The 27669-nt window shown below is 39.4% G+C and overlaps 1 protein-coding gene and 1 long non-coding RNA gene across 6 annotated transcripts in view; one reads left to right on the forward strand and one right to left on the reverse strand.

Annotated features, from left to right (window-relative positions):
* Positions 1–3124: 3124 nt before the first annotated feature.
* LOC107509703 lies at positions 3125–9161 on the reverse strand. Of its 2 annotated transcripts, XR_004952462.1 has the most exons (4): positions 9012–9161; positions 8127–8297; positions 7717–7808; positions 3125–6184 (listed from the first exon to the last, which is right to left on the reverse strand). It is a non-coding gene; the product is annotated as an uncharacterized LOC107509703 (long non-coding RNA). The 2 variants fall into 2 exon arrangements; XR_001596620.2 differs by lacking the exon at positions 3125–6184 and having other exon boundaries at positions 7202–7808.
* Positions 9162–9236: 75 nt separating this feature from the next.
* AGXT2 (alanine--glyoxylate aminotransferase 2) overlaps positions 9237–27669 on the forward strand; it is a 37360-nt gene continuing 18927 nt past the window's right edge. For 2 of the 4 annotated variants that reach the window (XM_016142434.2, XM_016142431.2), the window contains exons 1-6: positions 9238–9391; positions 19100–19188; positions 20657–20841; positions 23567–23690; positions 24997–25091; positions 27107–27200. In XM_016142434.2, coding sequence (XP_015997920.2) covers positions 9304–9391; positions 19100–19188; positions 20657–20841; positions 23567–23690; positions 24997–25091; positions 27107–27200 — 675 coding nt within the window. In that variant the 5' untranslated portion in view covers positions 9238–9303. Of the gene's footprint in view, positions 9392–19099; positions 19189–20656; positions 20842–23566; positions 23691–24996; positions 25092–27106; positions 27201–27669 lie in introns of all 4 variants that reach the window. The other 2 variants (XM_016142435.2, XM_016142432.2) reach the window with 2 other exon arrangements.

Here is a 27669-nt window from a genome sequence, read left to right on the forward strand (position 1 = left end):
GAAAACAAAAAAAACTGACGCACTTTTGAATGGCTTTGAATCGCAAGCCTCGGTCTAAAAAGGACAATGCATGTGCAATGGAACCTTGCATGCATACAGAAAAATGTGAATGAGTCTGGATTACCATCCCAGTGTTGCAAACATAGATTTGCCATTGATAAAAATTTCGTGTGTACTTCAGTGAATAAATTTCTTTTTCTGACTTTCCAGCTCAAGCACAATAGTGTCATTGCTAGAGTAGTGAGTGGGCTGAGAACTCAGTTTCCAGGTCCAGGTCACATTGCTGCTGCTAAACTGACTATGTGACTTCATGCAAGTCCTTTAAACTCTAGCCACCGGTTTCCTCACCTGTAAAATAAGTGTGTTTGCCTGAAATGTTTCTAAAATCTCTTACAGCTCTAACCATCTTTGATTCTCATGATCTTAGTAAAATCCAGGATTTCTGGTCAAAGGCCCAAGTGAAGTCAGGAAAGCATTCCTGTTGGGCCCTTAACCTGAAGGGAATCATGTGGCTGTAATGATACTTGAGAGAAAAACAGAGATCCATTCCTCCACGTCAGGTTGATTTGGTTTAACACCCTTACTTCTCCTCTTCTCCTTAGCTGTCTATACTTACAGCTGTTTATTCTCTAACTCCACGGTCTATATTTTTCCTAAGAGTTCATTATTTTCCATAGCAACATAGGAACTGCAAGAAACAAAATTATCCCTAAACAATGACTGTGGCCCTACAAAAGACTGAGTCAAATGTTAAATCGGCCACACAGATATAAGGCTCAGGTTGAGGGTCATAAGTTACCTCATTTAGAGATTTACATTCTTAGTGATTCTAGCTCAATTCATTAAATACTTAACTAATTCAAAGGCCATTAATAAGTCCAAGGCAACATTGAGGAATCCATCTTGGAAGTCTTAAAAACTTATAAATAAATACAGAATTATTGCTTGAGAGCTTATGATCTGACCAGTTCTATTTATAAGTATGGCCTGGATGTGTTCCATAATTAGCATGTATACCATCTGCAAATCAAATAGGAGCTCTCTTCTTAGACCTGTGTTTTTTAAGAAGGCAATTTTTGATCTGAAACCCTCATGGTATCTCTTTCCATGAAAATAAAAGATAGAAAGATAGAAAGTAGGACATTTCCATAAATTTGGGTATTTTAGGATTTTACAAAATGCCAGGAGTAGCCTGCTAAATCCCAATTCTATTGGACATGGTGAATCTATGATCTATTTAGAGTTTTGAGTTTACAGCTAAGAGATTCGCGTAACTCACAACATCACTTTCTACCACTGTGATGGCCACATCAATTCCTTAGTTTTATGCTCCGATTTCCTGTCAGGAAGAATCAAGATGTGTAAAGTGGAAAAACATATCCCACTTATGTGGTTATGTTCAATAAGAAGGACCCTTAGACAGTCTTAGTCTATTACTTAATTTGTACCTGTTCATGATTAAAAAGAAAAAAAAAATTTACTCTCAAAACTTTGGTTACTAAAGTAGTAATATCAAAAATAACCTCTAATAATTTGTGGTCAAATTATGCTTCACCTGGATAAACTTCAAAATACAGTCTAAGTTTTTCCAAGTTTCATAAGTCCCAAGGGGAAAAAAATCTTTTGTTATAATGCATGAAATTAAAAAGCTACATGGCAGAGATACCTCTGAGAAATAACTTGTTTTATAAAATTCCTGATGAAATGCTATTGAATTTGTCAAAGTAAACTACCTCCCCTTCTTGTCCTATAGTCCTTTCCTCAAAGCTGCTTATTGTTTAGAAGGAAAGACGTCACATATCATACTTTGACTATTTTTCAGTGGCACATTTGTGTATTTGCCATGTGATATTCCTGACTTTAACTGTTATTTTATATTGTATTGTTTTATGTTGTTCAAAAACTATATGATACTTTGAAATATATAATCCTCATATTGTGAAGCATCATGTAAGACAAATGGATATCATTATTTAATGACTTACCATCTATCCATATATAGTTTCAATATAATTGTGTCTATGTCTGTAAAAAAAAAATGAACAAAATGTTATCATACAATTCTGTTAAAACCGCGAATGTACTAATTTTTTTCTAAATCTTTATCTAGTAATAATATAATGTGCTGTTAAGATTTTAAAGTACAACCAACAATTGTTTGAAAGTCAACCTCTCAGCTTAGTTTCATGTAACTTCTGATATTTCTTGAATCTTCTTTGCACCATAAGGCTTGCTTTTTTGTTTGATCATTCATTTTTAAAATTAAGAGTCTCATTTGGAAACCAAAGCAATCTAGAACAGCCTGTTGGGTGATCTGTGTCTTCTGCAAAGCCATATTGAAGTAAAGACTATGTAATAGCATAATTTTTCATATTATCAAAGCTACCACTACCTCTGCTTTTTCTCTTCCCTAGGAAAGGCCAAGCAAAATTTTTCAGCATTAAGTGGGAATTTAGAAGTGATTACTACAGTAAGTTGTTGGGTGGGTTCGATTTTTTTTTTTAACATGAGAATACACCTTCTAATTCATCACTTTGCAGTCTTATGCTAGATTGTCTCAATAACTATTTTTACATTTAATAAAAACTAATGGCAAATAAGGACCAGAAAGAATACATAGTAAAGTCACAGGTGAAAAATCAACAAAACCAGAGTGCAGACTTTTTCCTGACTGTAGGTCACCTCAAAGTGGTTGCCCAAAGTTGTGGTGATGGTATCTTTCACAGTTTGATTTCCCTAACCACTCCCTAGAAATAACTCTTTTCCTTATTTGATTTTAACCATCAAATATATTATAGTATGGGAAAAGTGGATTATATACCAGAAATCTTGTTTGAATTTTTAAAACTCATTTCTACATGTACTTATTGTAATGCTGATTTTTCCTTTTTAGCCTTAAAGAATTACAGAAAACTATCGTCATCTGATTTATCTTGCATTTTTAATTCTGTAAGCCTTTGGTTAGTGCACGTCGTGCTTTCTGTTTTCCACTGACTTATTCGTCTCCTTCCATTTTGAGGAGGCAACATGGACAGTTAAATCTTTGTCAATAGTACAGGTGATTATGCTAACTGCTGTTCTCATAACATCTTTATTTTTATTGCATGCCAAAAACAATGCTCGCCAAGCAAAATCTTAGACATCCTAATATAATATAAGCATTATATTTCTACTCATGTTATTGAAAATTCCCAGCTCAGTGCCTGACTCAATAAATGTTTATTTCCCTTATCTACCCTCCATTTTCTTTATTTGACGGAGAAATGAGCAGAATAATATGTGTGTGGCTCAAGCAATTTATTTGGAGATTCTTTTCTGCAAAAGGATGTATAATCTAGAAATTGCTTATATAAGTTGGACCAAAACAATATTCCTCTTTTATCTTCACCCTTCCATATAATTGCAAACATAATTTCCCTCCTTTACCCATATCGTTCGCATGAAAAGCAACTAAAGCAAAAGTGAGATGAAACCATAAACAAGGGGATCATATCAGAGAAGCTTATTCAAATATCGGAAAATAAAGGAAAAACCAAACCATTCAAAAATAATAAAGGGATTCTTTTTGAAGAGTACGAATCATCCATATTACTAACAACATTCTTTTTGACAAAATCCATCAGATTCAGAGTAAAATGATAACCCTCTGATGGATCTAGATCTGGAAATCTCCACCTACTGTTCATGCTTGTGTTATAAAATTACAAAATTGTGTGGGGCTTTGCTTTAGGACTTTTCCTGCCCCTCGTGATTCTTTCATGCCATGTCTTATAGGGCAATGAGGAATGTTTTATGTGTCCTGCTCTAAAACTTGGCTTCCATCAAAGACACACTGACTCCCCACATGCCCACGTCGGTGCCGTCTGCCTTTAACACTTAGGCACGCTTTTACTTTTCAGCTGAAAAATTTGGAATGTCAGCCACATATACAACATTCATATAACTTACAAGGAGCTAGAGAAGTACTATGCAGCTAGTTTTTCAAAATCATTGCATGTGCTCTTCTGAAAGACAACAGAAATTATATGTTGCCACATCTTGCAAGAATAGCATTTGAAATTTCCTATGACTTACTCATCAAGTTTAATACATTCTAAATCTCCACTATTTTTTAGGGGCTGGGAGATATGACTTCCTTTTAGAAGAAACTTTAAAATTATGGGGGAGGGGAGTAGGGTAAGACTGGAGGAGAGTATAGGAAATGGGGCCATCGAAAACTCCCCACCAGTTACCTTACTGGCCACAGACGCAGATTCTAGCTGATTACCTCTGAGAGTCTCTCTAAACTGTGAAGATACAACTGAAACTGTCCTTGATATTATAAAATATATGCTAAGTTGGAATTCTATCTACAACCCCCCTCACTCACCCCAATTCCTCAACTCCAGCTGCCCACATAAATGCTCTCTTAAGCGTTTTTCTCTTGTTATGATCAGGTTCACGTTAAAACATATGCTTACAAACTGACTTGAAGGCTAGATATTTTCATGAATGTGCTAAAATATTTTTTCAAGAAAAGGCTAAGGGACATCTGTCAAGCAAAATACCACATGGATATCAGTCGGTGAATACTAATATAAGAAAAAGGAGCTCAGGAATTTTAATTACTGTATTTATAAATGCGTTTGAAACAATTGGTAAATGTCACAAGTGCATTTTTAGGGGTGACCCATATTTGCTCCATAAGTTATTAAAAATTACAAGATGAGCTTAAATGACATTTGCCGGTAGTTTTACTTTGCATGCTTGATGTGATATTATTACTGAACCATGTAACTTCATGATGCATTTTTCAATCCTTTTTCAAAGCAGCTTTTGCAATGGTAGCAATGCTTCATTTAAATTGAATCAATAAATTATTTCCTGAGCAATGCTTTTTGGAAGATTTTTTAATGTACATATAAAACATGTATTTTGGGAAATCTATTTCTTTGCTTCAACAAACTTTATTAGGGCATATTTTTTAAAAGAAGAAAAGAACAGTATTCTGAGCTTCTCTGGAAATAAAATACACATACATATGCTAACATATTTGTCTTAGAACACTGATCCAAAGAAGTTTTTTTCAGGCACATATTTTTTGTGGTTGTCTTTCAACACCTTCTCTAATTTTATTTTTCCTACTAATTCTAAATCAAAACTGACATCTTGCTTCCAAGCCAGCTAAGTTTGACATCTTCTCTTTTCCCCAGTCTTTATTTATTTACTAGACCGGAGCCTTAAGACTGCAAACATGCTTGGGAGCACCCAGAAGTTTATTGGGCCTTCCAGGAACAACTGGGAACATCAAAAGGAGACTTACCAAATCTGATATACAAAAAATTTCCCAAATGTAGCCTAAGCCATGAAACTCAGTGCCAAGGATTCGCACTTGTTGTCATTAATCTCTTACTGCGCCTAATTTATAAATTAAATTTTATTATGTATATATAAGAAAAAAACAAAGTATATATAGGGTTCAATACTATCTGTGGTTTCAGGCATCCACTAGGGTTCTTGGAACAAACATATCCCCCTCAAATAAGGGGGAACTATTGTAGTTAGATTTTGTTTTCTCACTCTATTTGCGAACTCTTTCTGTAGGTGATAAATCAGTTCTACTTTTCTCATCGAGTGCACCTTACTTTCATTTGTCTTTTGCAATGTAAATGCCTTTGTAATTTACAATTTAAATCAGCCAATTTTGTAATAACTATGATAGGGACAAGATATAATTAAAAGTCTTAGTTTACTGCATCTGAGGGCCCAAGTTTAGAGGCAGCTCTTCCCCCATACAAGAGCAACCCCAGACACAGAGCCAAATCCTAAGGTGGCATGTCCTGCTGTAATTGGAAGAAACAATGTGCTCTGGTGTGAAGTTCAGGGGAACGAACAACTGGAGACATCCAACTGTTAAGTCAGGGGCTTATGCACAAAAATATTTCTACTGTACATTCTACCAAAAAGAGGTGGACTTGGATGTTCATGACACTCCTTTTAAACATACATCTTCTGCAGTTATCTGTCAGTCACTCAACCATATCCATTATTGAATGACATTTGATGAGCACGGTGTGCCAGGCACTGTGGGTTGCAGTCCATCAGGAAGGCTGAGGTAACCCACATATCCCCAGGTCTCACCACTCGGGCTTTGACACATATTAAATCCAGTAACTTCAGATGAGACTTGTCCAAAGAGTTTGTCCTAATAAATAAATGGAAAGACTTTGACTCTACAGAATTTTTTAAAGAAAATCAGTACTGCACGAGAGTAAGTATAGGATTACGGGGTGTGAGCCACATCTCCACGCAGTCATGCTCGAGAGTAGCACACCTGCCATCTCTACACTTAAGTGTGACATGCTGCACTCACCATCCTTCACCGCCCACTCACTGTGAGACGCAGCACTGGCAACATGGGATTTCGTGGAAATTAGGGTTCATCTGAAATCCTTCCAAAATGTTTCTGTTTCTTTCAATCCCACGACTTCCCAATGAATTAGGAAAGGGAAAGGATCACTTTGGTAAAAGTGTTATTTATCTTCAGTAACTCTCACAGAACCCTGCTCTGTTACTGGCAGAAGGACTGGGAGTAAAAAGCAAAGTTCAGTTATACTTGGTATTTAACTGATCAATCATTGATGAAACTATTTTTTAAAAAACCACACATGAACTCTTTTATAATCATTAACATGACAAGAGAATTTCCATGACTCCTTAATTGCTAATTACCTTTTTTTAAAGGAGAAATTCCAACATTTGCCTATCTGACAAGATATATTCTGTACCTTCAAAATAATTATCTTGGAAGTAGAGATGGTAAGAGAACGATGTCCTGCTCCTCCTGTTTACCAGTCCTATAAACAGGAGTAGCTCCTCGCCTTCTCTACTTTTATGTAAAAGGGAGAAAATTATGCCTGATTTGCTTGAAGGGGAAAGAAGAAAAAGATGCAGGACAGAGATGTCTCTTAAAGTCTCTTATCACTGACAGAGCAAGTATCAGAACGAGACTCAGATATAACACAGATATTGGGATCCTCAGATCATTTAAAATAACTGTGATGAATGTTAAAAATGTTAATGAAAAAAGTAGACATTATGTAATACCAAATGGGTAATGTAAGCAGAGAAATGAAAACTCCAAGCAAAAGTCCGAAGGAAATGCCACAAATTAAAACACTATAATAGAAGGAAAGAACATCTTTGATGGGCCCGTCAGGGCCGAGGAAAGAATTGGCGAGCTTGAAGATAAGTAATAGACGCTTCCCACACTAAAATGCAATGAGAAAAAGGGGAGGAATAACAGAACCTCTTAAAACAGTGGAACAATTTCAAAAGGTGTAACGTATGTGTAATTGAAATAACAGAAGAAGGAAAAACACAGGAGAAATATTTGAAGTGATAATGACCAAGAACTTCCTAAAATTAAATAAACTATATAATAAAATATTATGGAAAAAAATAGAAAATATGACCCAGATTTATATATTTTTTTTGCATGAAAAGCTATATTTTTGACAATAGGCAGTTTGTAAAGTGACATGTATATGTGTATATACACAGGTAAAAAGATTTCTGAAAGAGTCTTCCCTAAAATACAATGTTCAGATTTATTGTGATTTTTACTTTCTTGATTATGCTTCTCTAACCTTGAGTTTGTTTGTTTTCACAAAAAAAAAGAGTGTATAGTTACGGTAATCAGAACAAATGTCTTCTTTTTAAATAGAAACTTCTCACTTGGTAGCGATTCAGAACGCGGCGTTCTGCAGCCTTCATCCCAGGCAGCCCCTGCCGTCATTGCGCGCCTCTCACCAGAACAATCTCTGAACCTACAGCCCAAGAAACATCTCAAGTCAAAGGCGCTTGCAGCTCGCAGTGTTCACGAGGACAAAGCAGGTCACAGCCCAGTGGCGCCGAAGAACAAATGCTAAGCTTCAGGTATTCAACATTTTCTCACCTCAGTCCAACAGCGTGACAGATTGGACACCCTAGTCATCGCTGTGTCATTGCTGACCTCACCGACTAGCAGGTGACAAGTGAGATGATATAAGTATTCCCCTCGGCCCCCTCAGCAGATGGGTTGGTGGCCAAGAGCCCGTGCAAAAGGGGACAATTTACACCAAATTTAGATCATTTTCTGGGCTTACCTGGTACCCTTGTCTCTTATGGGCATCCGGGGTCAAAAGCTGTTTCTCAGATGCTGGCGGAAGATGTGACCAAGCCAACTGTCTCCCTTGTACGGTACTCGCCCATATCGCCTCATACCTTCCAGCTCCAAGCTCCAATTGCCTTCGTCACCATCTCCCTTTGGCACCGCCCTGCAAAGGCAGCAGTTGTAAACCTGGAAGCGATATATTCAGAGCAACCCGAATGGACCTGAGGAGCATGCTTCAGAGTGGGGGGAAGAAAGGACGCGTACTTACATAAATTAAAAATGCATTCATAGGGAATGTAGTCAGCATTAATGTAATGGCCAGGTGCAGAGCCGGAGGAAAGAAAGAGCAATCGGGGGATCATTTTATAAATTATATAAATGTCTAACCAATGTACTGTATATTTGAAACTAATAATAAAATAATTTTTTTAAAAAACAGGTTCACCCCAAACAGTCCACATGTACACAGATACATAAAGATACATATTAAACACACTAAATAGCGGCCTGCGGAGAATAGGAAAGGAGAAGGCAGAAATGACAAATGAGAATTTAAGATATTAAAATGTAACAAAAATAAAGCACTCAAACACCTCAGCTTTCAACTTCTTCCTCTTGTAGATACCTAAGGGGATGCAAAGCTGTCCAGAGCCTTCCCTAGCTATTTGCTGCCACTCTCCTTCTGTTCGGGGAGTCCCCTTCCCCATTAATCCCTCTTCTCTTCCTCTAAGACTTCCCAGCACCAATACCAATTTCTTTATCCATTCATTTCATGCACATCATCTTTCTCTCGCATGCACTCTTTTTCACACTCCTGCTTCTCAATCTCTGACCCTTCCCCCATGCCCATCGCCACCCTCTACAGAGAGAAGCTCACCCTGATGAGATCGCAAAACTAGCAAAACTAAGACTTTCACTTTGCCTGTTTTCTTTCTCTTTCTTCTCGCCCTCCTTCCCTTCCACGCTCCCTTTTTCTTTCTCTCTCTTTTCAGCACTGTTGCCAGCCCTGGATGCTCTGGGCTTCTTTAAGTGGTGGTGGCAGCCACTCCAGGACTCCTCCCTAGTGCTCCCCTCCTCCCATTCTCATCTCAAAGTCCAGCCTCTGGGTGAGCATTTGGAACTCTTCCTCTGACCTGCTGCCATAGGGATTTGCTTCCTGACTAGGAGAGATGACTCTACCCTGGAGACATTTGCTAAGAACTTTATGCCTGGAGACTTCCTTTCCCAGGATGCCCAAGAAGTGCCCTTCTCTGAGCCGTGAGTAGAAACCAGGGGGATGTGGGTCAGCAGAGGGTCAGTGAGAAGGCAAGGGCTGAGTTCCAGAAACTGTTGCCTGGAATTCTGGAACGTTAGACCTGGATGAGATCTTAGAGACGGGTCATCTAACACAGTGGTTCTCACCTTGTCAGATCCAATGACCCCCTCTCATGCCCAATATTTCCAATGCCCTTTTGTCCTGGAATAAAATTCATGGATAATAAAATCTGACTGTACACACTTTCAAAATAAAAACAACAGAATACCTTAGCTGTAATATAAAGAATAAAAGGAACGCAATTCAACCATTCCCTTCCTTTTCATATGTAGAGGTCTCATTTTCTAATCCTTTCAGCCACTCTATCTTTTGGTCGGAGCACTTAATTCTTTTTCATTTAAGGTACTTATAGATAGGGCTCCAACCAAAAGATAGAGTGGCTGAAAGGATAAGAAAACAAGACATCTACATATGAAAAGAAAGGGACCGGAAAAAGATACTGCTGTGATGAAGGTATGTAAGTCAGACAGAGAAAGATAAACACTATATGATTTCACGTATATGTGGAATTTAAGAAATAAAAGGAAGAAACGAATCAAAAATAGACTCACAAATACAGTGGACAATTTGATGACAGACAGAGGGGAGGAGGGTTTGGAGGGCTGGGAGAATGGGGTGAAGGGTTAAAGAAGTACAAATAAGTAGCTGATGGATGGTCAGGGGATGGGAAGCACTGCATAAGGAATGCAATTAGCATTAATACAGTGGCTAGGTGGAGGGTCAGGGGAGGGAGGGAGCAATTGGGGGGATCATTGTATATAGATGTCTAACCAATGTACTGTTTACTTGAAACTAATTAAAATTTTTTTAAAAGGAAAGCAATTCAAAGTAAAGTACTAGCTATAATATATTGATGCTCAAGGATGACTACTTTAAAAAACATAAGGCATCCTCATAAATTCCCGCCATGCCCCCAAGAAGTGGAATCATCCCTTCAATGACTAACAAGAAGAGTGAGACTCAGAGAAGTGTGATCTTTACCCAGAGACACTCAATACCGAGCCCTCGTTTTCCACTTAGATTCTCTTCTCTCTCCAGCAGGAACAGAAAATGTGAGGAGACCTGGGGTAGTCAGCCATTGATAGCTTCGTGTATTGTATTCTATGTGCTTGTGATTTTTATATGTATCTTTTTTTCACTAGCACCCCACCACCTCTTCACCAATTTTCCTCATACAAACATGAGCGTAAGCAGCTGTCTGCACATTTATGTGCCATGACGGAACCCTGTGCCTCACGAGCATTAATCAATATAGGAAACCCTTTTCCATTCCCTATTATGATCAATTTTATCTTCATTTTCTCCTCATCTTTCCTTTTTCTCTATCCTTCTCTTATTTCCTCCCCCGACAACTACAATTCTTTGAAACTTAATACATGTCTGATGCTTTAAATGATTATCTCCTTTCATCTTTAACCAAACTTGTTAGTGAATAATATTATCCTATTTCATAGATAAGGAGACAGAAGAATAAAGAATAATAAATAACTTTAGTCAAAGTCAGAAACATAGAAGTAACAACTTGGGATTCAGAGCCAGGTCAGATGACTCCACCAGACCCTTTCGTTTACCCACACTTCTTGGTGGTCTAGTTTGGAGTCCTCTTTTCCCTCAATCATGGTTTTTGCCAGAATGTCATTTAACCTCAACATTTTCTGAGAAGCTAGAATTATACCCAGAGTTTTATGCTCAATAAGGAGGACACAATGCTGAAAGTACCAGTTGATGACAAATGAAAATGTCGTATCTGCTCCCGCCTTCCCCTTTCCTCCCCTAACCCCCGATGGTTGCAGAGCAGGTTTGAGCTAATGGTGATAGCAGGTGTCTTAGAAATGGCAGGGGAGGCTTGGTGCCTAGAGATCTTTGTCAATTTATTGGGGACTCCTTAACATAGCTCTGCCAAAAAAAATAAAAAAATAAAATAAACTACAAAGAAGTAGTAATCTTGCAAACCCATGGCATATAGACATGAATGTCATACTCTGACCTGGCCTTTCAAAATCCTTTGGGGTTTTATTTCTACTTTCTTACCTACTGTATATAATGTACACCTGCTCGTGTTTGTTCATCTAAACACACACTCATTGAACACACCCTTTTAAGAACATACTGTGTGCAAAATGCACATCCAATCGAAAATATTTGAGCACTGGGAGTTCCAGTCAAGATAGCAGAGTAAATAAATGCTGACTTGCCTCTTCCCAAGACCACATCAAAATTACAACTGAACTACAGAACAAACATCATTGAGAATTGCCTGAAGTCTAACTGAACAGAAGTCCTATAACTAAGGACATATCAAAGAAGCCAAGGTGAGACTGGTAAAAGAGATAAAGACAGAACAGGCTTGTTTCACACCATGCATGGCAGTTAAAATTGGGAAGGATATCACAGTTGCAGAGGACCCCTTCTGAAGAGCAAGGAGTCCTAGCTATGCACCAGGCTCCCCAGTCCAGGGTTCCAGTGCCAAGAAGATAAGTTCCCATAACTTCTGGCTGTAAAAACCAAAAGAGATGAGGTTAAGTAAGATGGAGGGCAGTTGCAGTCCCAGATATTCCTCTTGAATAGTCCATAAATGGACTTACTGGCAGCATCTCAAAAGATGCCAGTGACATGCTTGGAGAAACTGAACTGTGTGGCTTCAAGATGAGGGTTGGGGAGGCAACTTTATCTCAAACAGAAGTGCTACCAGAATCCATTGTTCTTTTGTCAAGCCCTCCCCTCACCCAATGTGAACACACAGGCAGGTGCCATATCTGAGTCTCCATCGACCTGGCTAACATTGTTCACCTCACCCTGGTGATTCCCTGAGACTCTGCCCCACCCTACTTATGGGATCACTCAAGCTGATTCTAATGGATTTTCCATACAAATGAACTGTCGTCGCTCATGCTATGGACTTTCTAAAATCTCTCAAAGGTTTATAAACCCCAAACATGTGGTATCTGGCCCCATAACTCTTGCTAAGCAGCCCCAAGCCTGGTACTAGTGGCAACCAACTTCAGTTCAAAGCTTAGCCTCTCCGAGGCACCTCCATTCCTGGCACAGGTGGCAACCATCTGCAGATCACCTTGTAGTTTATATCAAGTGGCCTTGGGTAAGACACAAGCAGCAGCAGACCTTAGTCTGCACCAGAGCCTCTCCCAAGAGGCCCCCAGACTAACACACAGTGGCCAGTTTCAGACCACACTAGAGCACCATCCACCCACCTTCACAAATGACATACACAAAGGGCATATTTGGCAGGCACCAAAGTCCCACTAGTGAGTCTTGCTCTGTAGAATCAGCCCCTGCACTACAGCTCCCCCACTATAATCACGGCCATTTCTAGCAACCAATCATCCTGAGGACCAGTCTTTCCTATTGATGTGCAAACAGCAATTAAGACTCAAATACAATAGGAGGGCTCACACTTCCCACAGAAGGGACATACCTGGAGCATCTGGCTAAAGTGACCATGGAGACTGCACCACTGAGCCTCCTAGGACACCTACTTCAAAAGGCCACACTACCAAGAGCGGGAAACATAGCATCATTACCTAATAAATAAAACAAACACAGAAAGGCACCCAAAATAAGGAGACAAAGAAACATGTCCCAAATGAAAGAATAGAACAAAACTAAAGAAAAAAAAAATAGAGATCAGCAATCTACCAGATGCAGAGTTTAAAGCATTGATCAGGATGCTCAATGATCTCGGTGAGAACTTCGAAACAGAAATAGGAACCATGAAAATGGAAATAGAAAATAAAAAAGAATACAACATCTGAAATGAAGGATACTTTAGAGGAAATTAACAGTAGATTATATGAAGCAGAGAATTGAATCAGTGATTTGGAAGATAAGACAACAGAAAACACCCAATCAGAACAGCAAAAAAAAAAAAATAGAATCCAAAAATGAGGATAGTTTAAGGGGCCTCTGGGACAATGTCGAGCATACCAACATTCATGTCATAGAAACACCAGGAGAAGAGAGAGAAATTGAAAAGCCATCTGAAGAAATGATAGAAAACTTCTCAACTGTCAAAGAAAACAGACATACAAGCCCAAGATGCACAGAGTTCCAAACAAGATGAACCCAAACGAGCCTACATTAAGATGCATCATAAGTAAAATGCCAAAGGTTAAAGACAAAGAGAGAATCTTAAAAGCAGCAAAAGAAAAAGAATTAATTACCTATAAGAGAGCTCCCATCAGACTTCCACGTGATTTCTCAACGAAAACTTTGCAGGCCAGAGAGACTGGAACAAAATATTCAAAGTGATGAAAAGCAAGGACCTACATCCAAGATTAGTCTACCCAACAATGCTATCATTTGGAATTGAAGGACAGATAAACAGCTTCCTAGACAAGAAAAAACTAAAAGAGTTCGTAACTACCAAACCAGTATTACAAGAAATGTTAAGGATAACTTCTTTAAGTAGAAAAAAAATAAAAAATATGAATAATAAAATGGCAATAACTATATATCTATCAATAATTACTTTAAAGGTAAATAGAATAAATGCTCCAATTAAAAGACATAGGGTAGCTGAATGAAAAAGAAAACGAGACCCTTAAATATACTGCCTACAAGGGACTCACTTCAGATCAAAACACACACAGACTGAAAGTAACAGGATGGAAAATGACATATCAGGAACATAAAAACAGAAAGGAAAAAAAAACCTGAGGTACCAGTAAATACAAAGGCTATAGCAAGAGCTAAAAAAGAACCCAGTGATTCTACTTCTGGGTATTTATCCAAAGAAACACAAACCACTAATTCAAAAAGACATGTGTATCCATATGTTTATTGCAGTATTATTTACAATAGCCAAGATATGAAAATAACCTAAGTGCCCATTGATGGATGATTAGACAAAGATGTGGTACATATATACAATGGAATACTACTTAGTCATAAGAAAGAATGAAATCTTGCAATTTGCAACAACATGGATGGCCCATGAGGGTGTTATGCTAATTATGCTAGGTGAAATAAGTCAGAGAAAGACAAATACCATATGATCTCTTTTATATGTGGAATCTAAAAAGCAAACTAACAACAACAAAAAAAAACCCAATCTCACAGATTCAGATAAGAGTGGGGTTGGAGAGATGGGGGAAAGAGGGAAAGGGATTAATAGTACAAATTGGTAGTTACCAAATAGTCAAGGGGATGTAAAGTACAGCATAGGGAATATAGTCAATAATATTGTAATAACTATGCGTGGTGTCAGGTGGGTACTAGACTTATCAGGGGGACCACTTTGTAAGTTGTATTAATGTCTAATCACTATGTTGTACACTTGGAACTAATACAATATTATATGTCAACTGTAATTGAAAAAAATTATTTTATAAAAGTCTTTGAGCACCTACTATACACCTGTACCATAGACAGAACCATGATGAGCAAAACAAAACCACTCCTCTATGTATCCTAGTGAGAAAGAGTGAGCATACGCAGGTAAACAAATAAGCAAGTAACAAAAAATCCAGTAGAGATCTATGTCGTGAATAAAACCAAATCAGAGTGAGGAGATAGAAAACTAAAGTGGGGGAAGGGGAGGCAGGGGCTGCATTAGGTAGGGAGATCGCCAGGTGTTAAGTGTTGTCAAATATACAAAAATAAATACGTCACAATCCTTGTACAACACCAACATATATACTGTATGATACATGTGTACATAAAATATTCAACCTTGCCCGTGTTTGATACACACAATTATTTTGGGCTAAATAGGTACACAAAGTTATAGAAGCAATTTGTTTTCAGTATAAGAGAGTGGAGAAAATATTTCAGTGGTGCCTTCTTTCTTACTAATTAGCTAACAATTGTTGAAGGTATAACATTTCCAGGAAGGTGGGGTATGTGCTCCAAAGTACCATTTTCCTATCACCTGCCTCCTCTTCCACAAGAAGGGATGCATAGCAGGGAGGCTGGTGGCAAAAAATGCCCATTTCCATGATAAACTTCCCCAAATTCCTGTAACTACCTTCTCTAAAATAATAGTAATTAATAATAATAACTTAAAAAGCATTAAAATTAGCCCTACAGGGAAGGGTCCTGCCCTCACTGCTCCAGGCAGTCCTTGCTACAGTCTGCAGAACTGATTTATCCCTGCTAAGGACCAGGAGGGGCGACCCCAAAGAAGGCTTGCCCCTAAAAGTGCCAAAAGGAAAGACAATCCACTAGCCTCAGGATCAGGCAGAGCTCTGGCTTGTGAACACCCGCAGCTGCCCCTGGCTTCCTTAAGCGAAAGGGCATTTATCAGAAGGCTATGGAGGGAGAGGGAGGAAAGAATCAACAGGAGGCGAGGGGTGGGACGGACTGGGCATGAAATGCTTTTAAGTGTTTTGTGCCTCTAACGAGGGCCTCCAGCTATTCCCTCCACCTGGGTCATTTGCTCAGGACTGCAGGTCCTAAGAAAAGGACATCTCATTCACCCACCAGAGGTCTGACCCACCTCTTGGTGTCCCTGGTGGGAGGGAGTCACCTGATATATTATCCTGTCACTGAGAGCACACAATTCAGCACAGGTGGTTCCCCACAGAGGGACCAGGGTGCTATTGATCACGGGGATACTGAACAGCAACAAGTGTCCTCTGTAACATCATGCAGAGCACGGGATAGTTTATGAAGGAAAAGGGTCCTCTCTCGGGTCTGGGAGCTCAGCAAGGAGCAGATGAAAACAGTTTCTCCCCAACCAACCACTGTCCCTCACCTTAGTTCAACAGGCCTGGATGAGGTGGCATCTCAAGCCCTCAGTCCTATTGATTGGGGGGGTGGGGGAGGGGCTCAAAATTACAAACACCTCACATTTAATCTGCCCTGGCCTCAGGTCTAAGGTGAATGAAAAGTCTTCCTAACACATTGGCTATCCTAAGAATCAAATGAAATATCCAAAGTGACACATTTTGTTAAAGTTATCTAATATACTAGGCAGAAATCAACCGAAATTAGCATTTTAATAAATCACCTTAACATTCTAGCAACTGCGTCTATTGTACATTTTCAAATATGTTATAACCATTTTGTTTTTAAGACTAAGGAAGGTCTTAATGAATGTTTCCCTTGTGTTAAAGGGTTGTGGATGTTAGAAAAATCTTTATCATTACAAAGAGAATTCCCTCTAGAATTTTCAAATGCTCACAAAAATTGATTTCTCTCACTGATCTTGCCCAGCAGGTTTTTACTTTCTGATACTATAATTTGGAGGAAAGAAGTAAAAAGAAAGGTGATTTTCTTGCTGTGTAACTCTGTGAAAATTAGGCAGCTGGAAAATTAAAATTAATTCTCCACTTGGCATTTATTTTCTAAGAGTGGTGGTGTTCTCCAAATTGAGTGTCCCTTCACTTTTAAGTTGAGTTGTCCAGGTGGATTGAAGTGGAACTTGATGAACCAGATGGAAATCATTAACTGTCATCTGTGTTTACATCGTTTAAAAAGGCAACATCAGACCAGTTAAAATGATTTTTTAAAAAATGAAACAAAAAAATGCCTATACAGAAATAGATCTGGAATTCAGTTTTATTAACCCAGATCTTCGTTATCCCTCCCCTCTTGGGTCTGCCTTCCCCAATACACACAGCCCCACGCACGGCCATGCGAACAGGCATGTGAGTACCTGCACACACGCAGTTTCCAAGAATCCAAGAGAAGCTTTATTGACCTTCACCTTTTATGTCATCCTCAAAACACAGGTTATTTTGAACAAAAAATGCAGGTAATTATCTATATATTTAGATATTATATTTTTCTAGCAAATAATAAAAACCAAAGCATTTAGAGGGCTTATTATTTTGTCCATCAATTACTATTATCATTATTGATTTTGGGTTGTTTAGTGAGAGGAAAGGTATGAAAGGCAATAGTTTTCTGAGATGTTATCTAGACTTTTTTCATTTATTGATTACTTATTTTTCCTACTTGCTTGCTACCTTCCTTCTTTCCATACTTCCTTCCTTCTTTCTGTTCTTCTTTCCTGAGAACAGGATTTTATATATTTAATTTGAAGCCCTCACTCCATCATCATATTCTTATCAGATGGGTGAATGAATGAATGAATGAATAAACAAACAAACAAATGGATGAATGAATCCGCCTTGGCTGTTTAAAATTCAGTATTTCATTTATCAAATATTTCATTCCAATTCTTTTTTCCCTCTAGCCTACTTCGTAATTCCTATAACCTTGAAGTCAACAGAGCTTATAGCCTTCTCAATAGGCAACTCCAATTTTGGAGATAGGAAAATAAGACTGAAATAGTGGAGACAATTTGAATTCTTAGAAACATTTAGAATTTTTTTCCATCTCATAAGAGTAACTAATGTAGAGGGACACAATGAAAAGTTTTTCAAAAGATGAAATTCTCAGAAAGCTTAAGTTATAATTTTTTGTCATTTTTATACCTAGATAGCCAAAAGCCACTTGCTTTTAAAATAAGAATGAATTAATGACATTCGTGATTCTTTAGAGCAGAAAGGTGAATGAGAGCTCTTTAAAAGAAGACATAATTAGAGCTGTTACTTTTCAGCTTCCTTTAAAAGCACAGCTGTTCATTGCGTTTCTCAGGACTGTGACTTCACAGCCACACAAAACATCAATATTTCATTCATGAATTCAAACCTTCCTACTGAATAAGAGGTCTCATTTCCTCAGCTCTCTCTACCTATAAAATTATCTTGATAACAACTTAGAATCTTCAAAATTAGCAGCATTCTTTTCCCAGAGTACTTATAATGTCTCTGACCTTCTTTGGCTCTAATCCCATCTCTTTGCTACAGAGCCATCGAAATCTGTGCTGGAAGGGGAGAATGAGGTAGCCGATGAATGAGCGAAAACATACTAGGCTGGGAGTCAGAGGCGTGGAGTTTGATTCTTGTTCAGCAGCTAAACTTGGTGACCTTAAACAAATTAATATGCCACTTTAGGCTGGTTTCTCTGTCTATAAAATAAGCATTTTGACTAAAAAAAAAAAATTAAAAAGATGTCTTTTAGCTCCAAATAGTTAATGATTTTTCTGGCTCAGCTTATCTTTGCTTTGTCATGGTCTTGTGTTATCATGGTCTTTGTGTTGTTGTGTTTTGGAGGAAAGTTTTGTCTTCTAACTCTATTTGCATGCAGTATTGGTTAATACAGTACATTGCCTAGCACCTGTCTTTCTTCATTCCCTGCAAGAATAGCCATCAGCTATTCATTCTTTGTTTATTGACAGCCAACCCAACACCAGGAACTGGGATAGGCACTGGGATTCAGGCATTGGGCAACCCGATGTGTAGACGGCACTCTTATTAACAACAAGGATATATTCCGGCAACACAGGGCACCTGGAGAAGTTTGGTCAACTGAAAAGAAAAATGTAGTTAACGCGGGGAATGGGGAAGGAGCTTCCCAAGGTTGTGAGTCACCATGATGGGAGAAATCATGACTCCCCCAATATCCTCCACGCCTTTCCTGACTAAATTCAAGATGAACTTCCTTTTTCCCTCCAGAAAATTCCTTATTGAAATACCTCAGTTTCTAGTCTACATTGAAGTCTGATTAAATGATTTTTTTTCAAAGTTAAGAAATAAAATTGCACACGAACCTTGATTCAGGTAACTACAGTTAATTTTTACACTGTGAGGTTTAGTGAGGATCTTAACTCACTTCACTTTTAGTAGGTGCTTTCTGGACATCTGGAACCAAGCTCAGTCTTCATACAAAACCTAGAATGCCTCCATGTGACTTCACACCCGAAAGATACCAGGTAAGAGTCAGAGCCTCAGGAGAACCCAAAAGAGGGGGGGTCCTTCTCAAAGGGGCTAACTTAATTGTTTCCTCAAGAAGGACCCCACAAACGGTCCTTCCTGCTGCTGAGCCGTCCCTTCCCAGGTATTCTATCCTGTAAGTCAGCAGTCCCGAACCTTTTTGGCACCAAGGATCAGTGCTCCTATGAGGATCTAATAAATGCCTGATGAGAGGTGGAGCCCAGGCGGTGATGCTAGCTCTCGGGAGCGGTTGCAAATACAGATGAAGCTTCGCTCGCTGGCCCAGTGCTCACCTCCTTCTGTGCAGCCCAGTTCTTTTCTTTTTTTTCCTTTTGATTTATTATTATTTATGCCTACAGCACCTGTTCCTCCTAGGTGGTCTCCCATCCAAGTACTAACCAGGACCAACCCCACTTAGCTTCTTCAGGGTGGCATGGCCATAGACCATGGACTGTGGCTCCACTGGGGCGCGAACCCAGGACCTTCTGCATGTAAAGCAGACATGCTAACCACTATACTATGGAACCACATCCACGGCCCAGTTCTTAACAGGCCATGGACTGGTATCGATCTGCAGCCCAGGGGTTGGGGGCCCCTGCTTTAAGTTATTAGAAACATCTGAACCCTCTTACTCTATTCCGTGCTACTGTACGAATTGGTGTACATGAGTGTGAGAGACAGAGGCAGAGGCAAAGGTGGAGAGACAGAGAACACAAGAAAGAGACAATATATGTGTCACAGGGATAGAGATATGGATATACACAGACATAAACGCTTATATCACAAAATGCGATGGTACATATTGACTTTAAAAATGTTTTGATTTTGACTGTTTCTCATGTCAATGCATGGTCTGACTTTACTGAATTCTCTACCAAAAAAATATAATGTTATCATTTTGCTCTCAGGCTAATAAATATTTCTCTCTTTAAACTTTTTATTCTATATAATATTAATAGATTAGAGAGTGTAGAATCAATAGATAGTCCGGAGGGACCCATCAAGAAAAGAAGTACAGGAGAGAGTTTTGATAATTAAAGTCATGAATATCACAAGCACTTTATTTTTTTTTTCATTCTCAAAAAAAAAAAAAACTCAGTGAAAAAAATGACTCATTAATTCAGACATTTACTTCCCAAGTTGTTTTTGTTTTGTTTTCTTATGTTTCACGGCAAAAATCAACTCAAAACCATAGCTTTCCATTGAGAGGTAGAAATTTTTAGCCCCCTTCTTCATGTTTGGTCTTGAAAGGAATCACAGGGCCACGTTAATAATTTCCCCAACTTGAGAAGGGCCTTGGTGTCCTGCAAGGAAGACCCTGGGCAAATGCGCCCACTCGTGAGGACGGGACAGTGGCCTTGTGCCTGGTCAGCAGAGAGGCGAAGCACTGCTGTAGTGACCTGCTATTGTAAGAGATGCGGAGATGAGGCGAAGGAAGGTTAATACTGGAATGTTGTCTGTCCACAGTCCCTTGCCTATTCCCGTGTCCTGGACATGCACAAGAAGCATTTCTCTCCTGTGCAGACGGCGTATTTTTCGGAGCCTTTGTTGCTGCACCAGGGTCACATGGAGTGGCTATTTGATTATCAAGGAAACAGATACCTGGATTTTTTCTCTGGGATTGTCACTGTCAGCGTTGGTCACTGCCACCCGTGAGTATCCTTAATCCCAGGGTTTTCACTTAAGAAGAATATATGGAAAACAGGCTAACGGTCGTGTTGGTGATTGAGAGCCCTGTTTAAAAATTCTCTCTCCTCAGGCATATCCTAGTTTGTGGATGGCATGCTTCCTGCTATTTCCCGAGTACAGAAAAAAAAAAATCTTAACACTACACTTTCTCTTTTCTTGACGACCCAAGATTTAGGCATTCTCATTGCACACACAACGTGGCAGGTGCCATGCGCTCCGTGTCGCTGTGCTTGTGTGTGCTTCTCCTCGCTAGCAACTGTTTCACAAAGAAAGGAAAGTCACGAAGGAAAATGCAGAAGACAAGGAAGGCAGGCGCTTCCTAGAGGACACGGGGTCAGGCATGTGGGGTGGGGGACGGCGAGAGAGGAGAAATCGCTCCTAGCCCAAGGATTTTCATCAACTACTCTGACCAATGGGTAAGGAAGGAAAGGAGGATACGAGGAAGACGCAATCAAGGCCAGAAATTTACATTAGGGAATGTATCGATCCATTAACCCTGGGATTCCCTGCTGCCTTGGTCACCGGCCCATCCACACCGATGCCCTCGGCAGGTCCTTCTGCGGTCCTTCTGGTGTTGGTGCAGCCATCCCATTTTAATGTCTGTTTTCTGTTTCCTTTAATAATCTGGCCAATAAAATTCACATTGAGTGGGACAAAAATAAAGCAGCAAGTCTAAATTAATTGAATAGGTTTGAGCCCTTCTGTCAAAGTAGAGGCAAAGGGTCTTCTCTGCAAGTAGCTGCTAGGCAGTGAAAGGCAAGTTCTAACCCCAGGGTCCAGCCCTTACCTTCTCCTTCCATAGCCTTCTCCTTCCTGTCTTCAGGAGGCACTTGACCCGTGAGAGGTTTTGAAGAACACGCAAAATAAGTTTCAAGTGAAATTTAAACCATAGGACAAACACACGTTAAAGTAGAGAAAATGAAGTAGAGAAAATCTTTTAACATTCTCATTGAATCTCCCCAACAACACAGGACATCGTCCCTGTTAATCAACCACTCTTACTGGCTTTCATGACCTTTATACATCTCCCGATCTCCCTCTGACCCTGAAGCTTGACCTTCTGACCCTTAATTCTGGGCGTCCTAGGCTCTTTCTTTAACTCCCCTGCTCTTCTTTCTATATTCCTCTCATGTCTTATTATTTCCACCATAGAATAGGTCCCACCCCATCTCCCCACCTCTGTTCATTCAGTTGTTACATTTTCAACAGCTTTACCCAACTCTATTTCTTCAGCCAACTGCCAAGCTGCAATAACTCTAATAAACCCAGAGCAGCGTTAAGATGTCACATATTTCCCACAGCCTCCAGGACAACCATGGCATGATACTCCACCATCAACTGAAATTCGACTTCACCAAGGCCAAATCCGCCATGCGATCCACAATACTGCTTCCATTCACACACTCATTTAGTCAAGGAGCACATGTGAGCTACCCACTCTGCAGCTGTTCCCTGAGGGGCTGGGTAGCCGAACAACTGGCTGCGTATGCTCAGCTTATCCCGGGGTGTCTCCAGTGTTACAGGCAAGAACATCAAAGTCCTCTTCAGCTCTTCCCTGTCTTTCATTTCCTTTAGACAGCCAAGGTCTAGTTTCCCCCCTTCTGAGATGCCTCTCTTACTAGCCCCTCTCTGTAAGTCCCGCTAATACCAACCTCCTCAAAGGCCACCATGCTCTCGTACCTGGCTTCCCCATTACCAGTGTTGCCCCTCCATTCTACCCTCGCGTGGCTCTCAGATTTATTTTGCTAAACAATGCCTTTGCCAAGCGTCTCTTCTGTTCAGGAGTTCATTGGTACTCCACGATTTTCTAAAGTAAGTTCCATGGAAGGCTGATCACATGTGAGTTTTGTTGGCAAATGGTCTTGTGAAAAAATAAGTTTGGGAAACACTTTCCCTCCTGAGGAGAAACAACGCACATGAGACTATTAAAGGTACCGAAAAGTCCTACGGTCAAGAAATCTGTTTGACCTGGCATTTCTCAAAATTGGTTAACCACTGAATGGACTTTTTTTTTTTTTTTTGGTGTGACAGTTTATTAATAACAAACATATGGATGTGTAATAAACTTTAGCCATTGCTGTCCTTTAGATCAAGGTTGAACACCTCGATCTGTCTTTTCGGGACTTTGTTAGTCAATTCCCATACATTCATCTACCCTTATTCCCTACCATCCCCTGACATGAACTTTCTTCCATAGAATGTGGTTTTGTAGTTACAAAATGTTCAATGCTGACCACTAAGACCCAGAAACTGGAATCTTCTTTGAAGGAAAAGGCCTTGCCTTTGTATACATGTGCTTGACAGATCTATATTTAAGAAAAATAAAACAAAAAGATACCAGGTTTACATCTAGTCATCTCTGGTTTCCAAACTCTTTAAAGTCTAGTTAATAAGAAAACCTAGTTAGAAGAGATCCTAAGTCCAAACTTCTCCTAAATAAGGAATTTTTTTTCTAAAATCTCTAAGATATAATCACTTTGTTTCCTTTTAAACACTTCTGTTGGTGAGGTAATGATTACCTTCTGAGTCAACACATCTCATTGCCAGACGTCTGTGGCGGTCGGTGCTCTTTCTTGTGTGTGGATGAAATCAGAAATAGCCACACGTTCGGGTTCAATGACCAGTGCGCGAGTTGGGGAGGACATGCCTTCCGGCAGCAGGGGTAATTCTGCTCTCCTGTTTATCCAGGAAGGTAAACGCAGTGGCACAAAAGCAGATGGGGTGCCTGTGGCACACGAGTGCCCTCTTCTTCCACCCTCAGATCCATGCATATGCGGAGAAGCTTTCTGCGCTTCTTCCCGAGCCTCTAAAGGTATGACGCTCTCAGATCCAAGGGACAGGAGCCTCGTGATCCCAAGGTCGCGGCCCTGGGAAACAGGAACACATGCAGGAAATTTGGTCCGTGCACTGAACAACTGAAGCAGTGAGCTAAGAGCCATATTTCAAAGCAATCGAGGAAAGAAAGGAATTTACAAATTGCTGGTGAAACCAATCGATGATCACTTTCTCAGCTCCAAGCCTCTGACCGTCCTTGGTCAGTCTCCTCACCACCACTCCGCAGAAACCACTTAGCAGGAGCCCCACTCCCTGACTGTCTCCTTTCCTTTCCTCAAGAGCTTGCTTGTTATTTCTTTGCATCATAGCCCTTCTGCAAAGTCATTTGCATTTTTTCGTTTACAAAGAGTGGAGCTATTTTTAAATAAAATTAATATACCATCCAGTTCATTTAAGCTAAGATGCATTTAAATATTTTTGCTGAGTGAGATTTTTTCCTCTACATTTGAAATGACAGATTTTTAAATGAATCAAGAGGTGAAAATCTTGGCCAAGATTTGCATTTAGGGATTCAATGAGTTAATACCTATGTAGTACCTAGAACAGTACCTTGTGTTAGCTATTATTATTATTATTATTGTTATTATTATTATTTTACTATATTATCTAGACATTCTATTTACCATATTATCCAGAAGAAATGAAGAAAGAAGAGCTGCAAACTAAGTTCAGCCCACTCACATTCATAGAAGAGCAGAAGCAAGGAAGTCAGCAAGGCATAGCACATGGCCCCCAGTCCCGGAGCCTGGAGGATCCAGGGCCCTTCAGCTCTCCCCTTCCTTTCGGACAAGACAAGCCATACTTTTGTTTATGTGCTTGTTTTTTCAACATTCACACACACTGAGCTGGCAGGCTTGGATATCCTCGGAAGCTACAGGACTAGGAAGCCTGCCTCGTCCCATGCCTTCAGACCAGGTGGGATGGTTTATGTTCAGGAACCAAGAGACCTGGTCCTCGGATCCACCCGGCCACTAACCACTGTGTACACCTCAGCAAGTTTCCCCGTCTTAGAATTTTGCAGAGAATCAAGTAAAATCAATGGAAGTCCTGAATGTTTCATAACTAGGATAATTCCTTAGCTTTTTTATTTCTCTAGCACTTAGCAGCTGCTCAGTAAAGAGCTGTAAATTAACGAAGTAACTAAATGATGGAACTGTTTGTTTGATGGGACCTCTCCTTAATAATCAGAGGCTGGAATGCATAGTCTTTTGCAATTTTGAATTACTTGCGTAATAAGGAAATAACTTGAAATGTAAGGTCATGTGTCTTTGTTTTCCCTCTAGATCATTTTCTTGGTGAACAGTGGCTCGGAAGCCAATGACCTAGCCATGATGATGGCCAGAGCACATTCAAATAACATGGACGTCATTTCTTTCAGGTAATCACACTGGAATATAAAACTTTAGTAACACCGACTTAGCCCACTACTATATATCTGTCTTTAAAATATAGCATGGAGGGGTTTTTCCCAGGGATATGTTTCTAATTTTAGGTTTTAAGGCAAGATCAGTCAAATAAATTTTATGACAGGATAACCCCATACAAATTGGCCTGATCCGAGGCAGGGGTGCCTGACGGGGGTAACAAATTGCTTGTGGTCCTAGTTATGTTATAGATCTCCTACGGAATTGAAGGTCACATGACAGTTTTTATCTTTGAAGATGTGGTGTTACTACAACATATGCCAAGAGGTGAATGGCTGGTCTCCGCTCATAGACACTCATGACTCCACCAGGTTACGCGGGGCCCATTTTAATCTCTGCTTATGATGAGGAGCCGTATATCCATCTCATACTCCAGCTGCCCCAGTGTTTCACCTTTTACTCTTTTCAAGATGATGCCTACAAAAGCCTGTATCTTTCTCCTTTGGGTGACTTTTGAGAATCGATAATGTAATACATTCATTATAAACTTTCGATGGCTAAATTATGAACATTAAAAATAATCGAAAACTAAGAATTTTGCTTGTGGTTTCCTCCCTTGGGTAATTTTATATAGCACATTTTAACACTCTTATAATAAGGTTTACGTAGAAGGTAGGAATAAGTTATAGTATAAGTTGATGGAATCAAGAAATAGTCCCATTCTTTCACCTATGTGGTTCTAATTCTGGCTAGATCGAAAAGAAAATTTGATTTCCACAAGATGTGATTACCATAGCACATCCAATACTACACATTGCATATAAAATGCACATGTAATGACTACAGGCATGAGCAAAGATTTGCTATAAAAGATTTATGGCAATAAAGAATTATGACTGGGGAGGGTGGCATCAGAAACAAGGTGGAGTGAGAGATGTCCCTGCATCTCTGCCCTTGAAGCAACAATAAGCCGAACATCTAAAACTCAACAAAAAAACACCCGAACTGCACACCAGCACATGTGAGCGAGGGATTTGTGCATAAGAGCTACCACAAGATGTTGGTTTAAATATTCTTTTTATATAATGCCCATTCTAGCATTATACTGTGACTGAAAGAACAAAAAGATCAATAAAGCCATTACAATAATCTATTCTTATATATGATGTACAAAAATGGCCTTTGTATCTATATGTGAAATTAGTTTAAATAAAAGTACTTGCTAAAAAAAAAATTGTGATTGATGTTTTACCTAAATAAACATTCCAGAATATGCATGTCCAATTAAGTATTGATCTATTTAAAGCACTCATTGTGCTACTAGAGTTTAACACATGTTCGTGTCTTCTCTTCCAAGATATATGACGATCCTACTGCATAGTCTTAATACATAGTCTTAAATCTGCGATGTGGGTGATTTTAAAAAGCAACTATGCTCACCACTATACCAGCAATGCAGTTAGGGTGATTTTGATTTGGGAAAGTGCCCAAACTCATTGGAAACCAAGACTCAAAAAGATTCATTCTAAATGTGACCATTTCAGGTTCAAAAAGAAACAAAACCTGTTTCTCATGTGCCGAATAAGGTGACTCACAAGGCACTCAGGAGCCACCAAAGGTGTTTGAGCAACAGCAGCATCTCAGAAACAAATATCTGGCTTCTCAAGACAAATATTCATTGAATATACAATTTCTTGCATGTTGCTAACAGGCGAACCTCACTACTTTAGAGTAACAAAGTAGCACGGATGCTAAGGTCAGAGTTTTTGGCTAGTGGGCTTCAAAATGCCTTTCACAATTTCAAATCTGTGACACAAGGTGGAAAGATATATTAAGTAAATTCACCTGACAGATTTCTTAGACACCACTGGAGTTGCACGTTAATGTTGCTCCATTTTAGCTCCGTTGCCTTCACAGATTTTTGTTGTTGTTGTTCTAACCTGTGTTCCACAGGCCAGTAGTGAAAGAACAATGAACTTAATTCCATCTTCTTACTGTTTTGTTTTGTTTTGTTTCTTTCTCTCTGCAGAGGAGGCTACCACGGAAGCAGTCCTTACACATTAAGCTTGTCAAACGTAGGGTCCTACAGGATGACACTCTCCAGTGGGACAGGCTGCCAATCAGTGAGTTTTGAAATTTAAAGGCTGTTGGGTATATGGAATAATTGATCTTATTTCCCAGGGATTAGGATTAGAAACTAATATAAAGCTTATCATTAATCAGAGGCTCGATTTAACTTAATTGTGTTGAAGACCATTTGGGAAGAATTTTCTTAGAAAATCTTCAGAGTCTGACTAATAATAATAGGATTTTTAAAATTGTTTTGCTTTTAAATAGGATCAAGTAAACTGCAAAGAAATGCATTGAGAATTGTTCTCAGAGCCTTGAATTCATAAAATTTCTATGGAGTCTTCCCTGTACACACCTTCTGTTCTCACTTGCTGTATCCAGCTTTTCAGCATCAGAATCAGACACCTAATTATTCTCATTCTTTCAGATGCTCTTACCCACCAAGCCCTTGAGCAAGTTGCTTCCAGGCTGACATTGAAATCAGTTTCCTTTGTAGAATGCCCACATAACTATTTCTAAGAA

Source organism: Rousettus aegyptiacus, unplaced genomic scaffold (genome assembly GCF_014176215.1).
Source record: "Rousettus aegyptiacus isolate mRouAeg1 unplaced genomic scaffold, mRouAeg1.p scaffold_m13_p_8, whole genome shotgun sequence".
Lineage (NCBI taxonomy): Eukaryota > Metazoa > Chordata > Mammalia > Chiroptera > Pteropodidae > Rousettus > Rousettus aegyptiacus.